Here is a 6,389-nt window from a genome sequence, read left to right as displayed (position 1 = left end):
TATATATATATATATATATATATATCTTTGTAAAGCAGAAATCTTTCATTCATTCTCTTTTCTGATTCCCTTTTTATCCTCCTTTATGTATATATATTCCTTGCCCGTGCGCCCTCCATGAAGATTGTGGTGCAAGTCAGTAGCGTTAAATGATGCGGCGCATGTGGGTGCCCACTTTTAGTGCTCAACGACAACATTTACACCACGCCATGGGGCTGAAAATGTTGACATATGCTTCGACTCCTTCCGGAAGTGGTGTTACATCAGCAGCATCTAATGAGGAAATGAACTTACATGATGCTGCAGCAATTGCACCGGGGCCGTATCGCCGTGTAGGGAACATTTTCATTGTGCATTGCGATGATCATCCATTCAAACATTCATGGGAGGTTAATCGAATGCTGCGGGAGCTGCGACTTGAGTTCAAGGGACAAACAACCATCGTGCCGGACATTCCGCAAGTGCGAAAGCGAATATGGCGAGTGCGGCATATAGTGAAGGTTGATGTACTCGACCTTGACGAGGCGAAGGCACTCATAGGGGTACCAGAACATATCAGTTTTACAGATTTGGCCTCGCAACTTCCCCCATCGTTCGGGCGCGTTAAGGCGGTGCCGAGTCCAGTGATCCGAAGCAAAATGAATTTCATGAAACTGCGGCGAATGCGGTTGCGTGATGTCCTTCACAGAGATGCATTAGAGTTGCGACTTTTGGAGTTGAAACGTAGCGCAATGAAGAATGCAGAGCAGCAGAAACATGCGCAAAAGGACGAGAGAACAGATAATAAGGAGGGAGAGAAGTGTTGAGTGAACCTTGTGGACCTTCATGGTTGTTTTGGATACGTGTAATGAGGTGTCTGATCCTGTTGCACCACTTAACTGTGATTGAATGTATGTGTGTTTGTGTGTACGGTTTTGGGGAGGAAGATGACCAACGTGAAGTTGAGAATATTCTGGTACGGGTAGTGCCGCGACATGCGAAGGCCAGAGAATAAATTGAAATGTGGCGAATCATTTCACGACTTGACTACTAATGTGTTTGGCATTTGCGTTTGTTTGGCGCCACAGACACCCTGAGTGGTGCTTTGTTTGTTGATCTCTCAGCACGTCGCAGCGAGTTCCTTAGCACGTGCTCAGGGGCATTTTTTTTGTTTCGTTGCGCCCTTTTATTGTTGTATTGGTACACTAACATCCCCTATTTTTTTTTTCCCATCCTTCTTCCCTTTCCTTCCCTTCCCTGTTTTTTTTCTTTTTCGTTTCGTGAGCCCCTCCTCAGGAAAACAAAACAAGAAAAAAAACCAACAAACCACACACGGCCCTCTCTTTGTGGAGTCTCCTTCGATCCGGCACACTCAGAGGACGAAGGCGGTGTGATGTTACGGTACTCGCCGATGCATTTAATTAAAACATTGAGGGGCCCTCGAGTGACAGGTGCTCCAGCCCGATTCCTCCGCGACAACGGCGTTTCACTCGTGGGACCGGCGAGGTCCACATTTTTGATGATGTACCGCATGCAAGGGAATCAAAACGTACGTATGGGCGCGGGTGCTTACAAGGATTCGTGTCGAACTTTTTGTAGCAGTGCTGTACTGCGAGATCCGAAAAAACCTTCCGGTCAACTCGTTGGGACCCATCAGGTTCAGCAGCGGAACGAAGGGGATAAAGGTGGCGATGAAGAGCAGAAGCAAGAGGATCCGTTTGGTGGTAACGCCGGCGCCGGTTACTTACCATTCCCTCCTCCATTCCACACGATCAATGTTGTGATGCTGCTTTTCCTCGCCAACGTCATCACGTACTTCCTGATGAACTTTTCTGGGAGTGATGATCTGCGAGACTTTATAGTCGAACATTTCACGCTGTCACATGAAAATGCGGGGAGAATATATCCTTTTTTCACCAATGCCCTCTACCAAGAGAATCTTCTGCAGCTTTTGATTGACTGCTGGCTTCTCTGGGAGTTTGGAAAAACGATGCTAGGGTTTCTCGGCAATGCTCGAATGACTTTCTTTGCGTCCCTTTGTACACTTGGTGGTGGTCTTATTCATGTTGCACGCCAAAACTTTGAGTTGTATTATGGAATGGATCCTCTGGAGGTACGTGGTCGATGTTATGGCCCCAATCCGTTTATTCTCGGTCTTGTGGGTGTTGAGGGCATCATTTTCAGACACCTTAACTTTATTCAACAGCCGCCCGTTCCTTTCCTAGTTCTCACTGCTTTTGTGATGGTTATTGACGTGTGGCGCATTTTCACCACGAAGCCAGAGGAACATGGAGCGGCAACTGGTGGTGCTTTAGTCGCGTACGTCTTTTGGGCCCTTCCAACCCGAATGCTCGGCCTTGACAAACTTACAGCAGCATTGTAATCACTTGGAGGGGGTTGCTAAGGTTTTCGTAATTAACAACTTTTCGTCGGGTGTTCTCGTCAGGTGGGAATGAGCCCAAACTCTGCAGAAAGATATATACACTTATAACAGCACGAGTAACGTATTCAATCTGCTGTAACCTTAACACCCATTGCGACTCTTCATCTTGTTTAGTTCTTGTTTTCACTTGTATGCTTCGTGTCCTTGGCGGGTGTCGCCCGTATTATTATTATTATTATTTTTTCACAGAATAAATGTTGACGGATGGAGTCGGTGAAGGTGGTGTGAGGACCCAGTAAAGGGGGCTGAGACGAACATGTCGGAGAGGAGGGGGGGGGCGGAAAGTGGAGGGCGGCGTGTTAATCGGGCACAAACTGTGATGCACGCGTAGGGAAAGATGTGACAGCGTAGGTTCTGGCACATTATTTAAAGGCTTAACGGACCTGCGAAGGGTGTGAAATGGAGGGAGTTGGTGGTGATGGCGAGTTCCTCGACCGGATGATACGGACATATGTTCCGAATTCCTTACTGCTGCTTTCCCCCTTTTAATCCTTCATGTATCAGTTTGCCTCCCTTTTCTTCTCTTTCTCTATTTCCCTCCTCCTTTTTTTTTGCTTTTTGAAATTGACGAAAGGGACGCTGCGTGTTGTCCCTTCGGGCTTGTGCTCGCGGTACTGTTTTGCTCGCGGGTTTGCGGGAATTATAATGAAAAGTCTTCACTCGCCCCCATTACAGGAGTCACAATCATCGCGTGAGATTATGGTCTCTCGCACACTCGACCCGGCTTTGCTGAATGTTGTACCGCCACTGCGCTTTGCCATCGTGGAGGAAGGAGTTTACAGGGGTGCATACCCCACATTGCGGAATTTTCCGTTTCTCCGCAGTCTTGGGCTCCGCACTATTGTGTCGTTAACTCCGGAGGAGCCTACTTATGATCTCTCCAGGTTTGCCGCCGCTGAAGGCATCACCATTCGTCATATACAAGTAGAACAGAATAAGGGTGAGGCACAACTGATGCCCACAGATATGAGCGAGGTTTTACAGATGCTTGCGGATGCGGAACAGCATCCCTTGTACATTCATTGTCTTGATGGTAGACACACAACGGGGTTGGTGGTGATGGGACTTAGAAAGCTGCAGCACTGGAGTGTGAATTGCAGTCACATGGAGTATCAAAGATTTGCGTGGAACGTACAAGACGAGGTTGCATTTATTGCGGACTACAGTGGGCCTGTTGTTGTTCCAAAGGTAATTCCCTCGTGGTTGTGGAACGGTTCGTGGTGCGATGTATCGGGAAGGCCGAAACGACTGCACACTGGTATTCGCCTCAAGTTCCCCTCTGTTGCTCGCGATGGTCTACCTTCGGTGGAGGAATCTACAAACCCAACAAAGACAACAGAGTTGAATGTGGCACTCCCACTGCACACGTCACCCTCCGCCGAGGGCAGGGCCACGTATGTGAATGTGGAAAATGTTGAGCCGGCACGCCCTGTCTTCACTGCTGGCTTCGGATCTTATGGTGCCGCGTATGCAATTCAAATCGAGAGGCGCCTCGCTGCGGATGTGCGTTCCCTTTCACTCCGTGCGTCTGTAGATACTGCCCTGATGCCGCACCAAGGCACAAATGAGAAGTACCCACGCTCCGGTCCCCTTCAGAACAGTGGATCGACTGGTGTTGTGGCAGATACAGGTTCCAGTTGCGGAAATGTAGTGGGTGACAGTGGTTTACTGGGATGCGGCGACACTCAACAGGTGAGTTACATGGAGGCGGCTGAGGAAGCAAATGGTTCCCAACATGTGCGGCAATGTATACCTCATGGTGTGTTTCACTCTTTGTCGCGTAATTTCGGTGAAGAGAACCCTCCTGCATTGCTTCCGAAGCAATGTACCCGTGCGTGCTGTGCGCTTCAATTCTTAGTCGCAGAAAGAGGGGAAGGCATTGTGCCCGCGGGTGAGGGTGGTGGGAATGCGAAGAAGTCAAGGCGCAGGAATTCCGTTTGACAGAATGTAATTTTTTTTGCTCCAAAGCAAGAACAACACGTGGGTTAGCACCACTTTACAGTTTGTCACTGACGTATTTGGGTAGTTGACTTTTTTGAACGTTCTCGCAACGTACCACTCAGCGTTCGGATATTCTTCGGCTATTGTTGGTCTTTGTGTCGAGCATAACGAAGTCACACACAGATACAGGCGTATACATGTGCAATCACCAACAACCTGACCCCCATTTCCCATCCTCTGTGATTTCATCTATTCCTTCGATCTTCTACTTACTAAAAGAACTTGTTACCTCAGTAGTTGAAGCACATATGTCCGGGACGCCGACAAGGAAAAACTTGGTTGCCAGTGGTGCATCGTCGGCACGTCGAGCGGCTCATACCGGCGTGAACCAAACTACAGAGCACCGACGTTCCTCCATAAAGACCGATGGCAAGCGATCTACTCCAAGTAAAGGATCCCATATTGGTAACGAACGGAAGAGTAACCGCAGCAACTCAGGTGACCGGAAAAGTAATCGCAGAAACCCAACCCCTGAACCAAATGGTTCTCTGGAGAACATGTCGACCAGTCAGTTGTTATCCAGGTTGTTATGTAACACGCGGTTAGAGGACATGCGACCGGACGCCTATCGATTAGATATGACCCAAAAGGAGGATGTGCGGTACCTCTATGAGATGCAACATCGCGTGGATCCCGAGTTGAACCCCTTCAGGGCGCGCGCTAATACCGCAAAAATAAATCAAATGAATAAAAGCCGAATCTTTGATTTTACCTCTCCAACCCCTTCTGTGCGAAAGCAACCTGCAGTAAAACACGATGACGGACTGGGAAGTCTGGCGCGGTTCATTTATTCCCAAGAGGGGCGCCGAAAAACAACACCACTGGGGCGGCGTCCCAACACGGTTGCACAAAGGAGAGCCACATTTCATCCTTTCAGACCCGACGAACAGGAGTACAATCCGATCACACCCGGGCGCCGAGTCCGTTACCAGTTGTCGACGTACCGATGGGATAACCTTGGCGGAAATCTTGTGGTAAAGGAACGGTCGAGTGCCGCCACCACACCACGTCCATGCATCCGCACGAGGAAGGGCGTGGATGCATTTGAGGCCACACAACCCGTACATACCTTACCTCCCCGTAAGCGGCCTCCCCGTGTCACAGAATCGATGCAGGGGCATCCAGGGTATTTGGATCATGATATTTTTGGTATCCGGAGCCGCCGTAAAGAAGCGACGCAGCGTTGTCGTTCTCTTTCACCTTTCTTGGTTGGGCGAACTGATCTGGACGTGAGGAGGACGGCTGTGAGCCAATCTGCCACACCATTGTATTCTCCGAGAAATAACTATCCAGCCGCCGCAGGTGTCACAAGTACCCCAGACCGGAGGCACTGCACAACACCTTTTGGCGATGAGTCTCCAGCGGAAGTTGGTCCCCGTGGTTTGTCCAGCAGCCGAGAGCCCATACATTTCTCAGAAGGTGAAGACAATAGGGACGGCCGTCAATGTGTTTGCACCGCCAACACACCAACCAAAGGAGACATAAGCGCCACATCGGCACCAGGAGGAGGAGATAATTTCTACGACCCAGCTGGAGTGTTGGTATCGCCTCGTATTAGAAGTGGCGTGGGTCGCGTCGCTGGGCAGCATGTGACAAAATCAAATATAGTCTTTGGCGAAACATACCAACCCCAAACACCCTCACCACGGAGGGTTTCATACCATACAAGCCATTTGAATTCAACGCAAGTGCGTGATTTATTAGTGTGGACGTAGAGTGACATTGAAGAATAGACAAGAAACTCTCTGTTCACCGTGCCTGTGGATTTTTTTGTGTGTATGTGTGTGTTTTATCATTTCGTTCTTCCACAAATTTTTCATCACTGACACCCGCTGATTCCTGTTCACGGGTGGGTAAAATATCACGGAAACATATTTGCTTAAGTTTCGCATACATTTTTTTTCATTTGGTGTTATGTGAGTGCGTTTTAGATACACGTACAGTCGCTCATCTTTTTTCATTTTTC

General features: G+C 48.9%; 3 protein-coding genes and 2 pseudogenes across 5 annotated transcripts in view; all 5 read left to right on the top strand.

Moving 5' to 3' along the window:
- TEOVI_000381500:pseudogene overlaps positions 1–121 on the top strand; it is a 348-nt pseudogene extending 227 nt beyond the window's left edge. The window contains exon 1 of the mRNA in view: positions 1–121. This exon is cut by the window's left edge and continues 227 nt beyond it. Within this exon, the coding sequence occupies positions 1–121 (121 nt within the window).
- Positions 122–149: 28 nt separating this feature from the next.
- On the top strand, positions 150–806 carry TEOVI_000381400 (uncharacterized protein; the record flags this gene model as incomplete). The annotated part of the gene is made up of 1 exon (XM_067226658.1): positions 150–806. The coding sequence occupies one exon, from the start codon at positions 150–152 to the stop codon at positions 804–806; it is 657 nt and encodes a 218-aa protein (XP_067082759.1).
- Positions 807–1,372: 566 nt separating this feature from the next.
- TEOVI_000381300 (rhomboid-like protein) lies at positions 1,373–2,362 on the top strand (the record flags this gene model as incomplete). Its single annotated transcript, XM_067226657.1, has 1 exon — positions 1,373–2,362. One exon carries the CDS (start codon positions 1,373–1,375, stop codon positions 2,360–2,362), a length of 990 nt encoding a protein of 329 aa, XP_067082758.1.
- A 555-nt stretch (positions 2,363–2,917) lies between these two features.
- Positions 2,918–4,363, top strand: TEOVI_000381200:pseudogene (annotated as a pseudogene). Its single transcript has one exon. A coding segment is annotated over exon 1 (1,446 nt).
- Positions 4,364–4,671: 308 nt separating this feature from the next.
- Positions 4,672–6,138, top strand: TEOVI_000381100 (uncharacterized protein; the record flags this gene model as incomplete). The annotated part of the gene is made up of 1 exon (XM_067226656.1): positions 4,672–6,138. One exon carries the CDS (start codon positions 4,672–4,674, stop codon positions 6,136–6,138), a length of 1,467 nt encoding a protein of 488 aa, XP_067082757.1.
- Positions 6,139–6,389: the final 251 nt, after the last annotated feature.

The sequence above is a fragment of the Trypanosoma equiperdum genome, assembly GCF_001457755.1.
Source record: "Trypanosoma equiperdum strain OVI genome assembly, contig: ctg_81, whole genome shotgun sequence".
Taxonomy (NCBI): Eukaryota; Euglenozoa; class Kinetoplastea; order Trypanosomatida; family Trypanosomatidae; genus Trypanosoma; species Trypanosoma equiperdum.
Note: the sequence above shows the minus strand (reverse complement) of the source record. Positions and strands in the feature narration are given on the sequence as shown.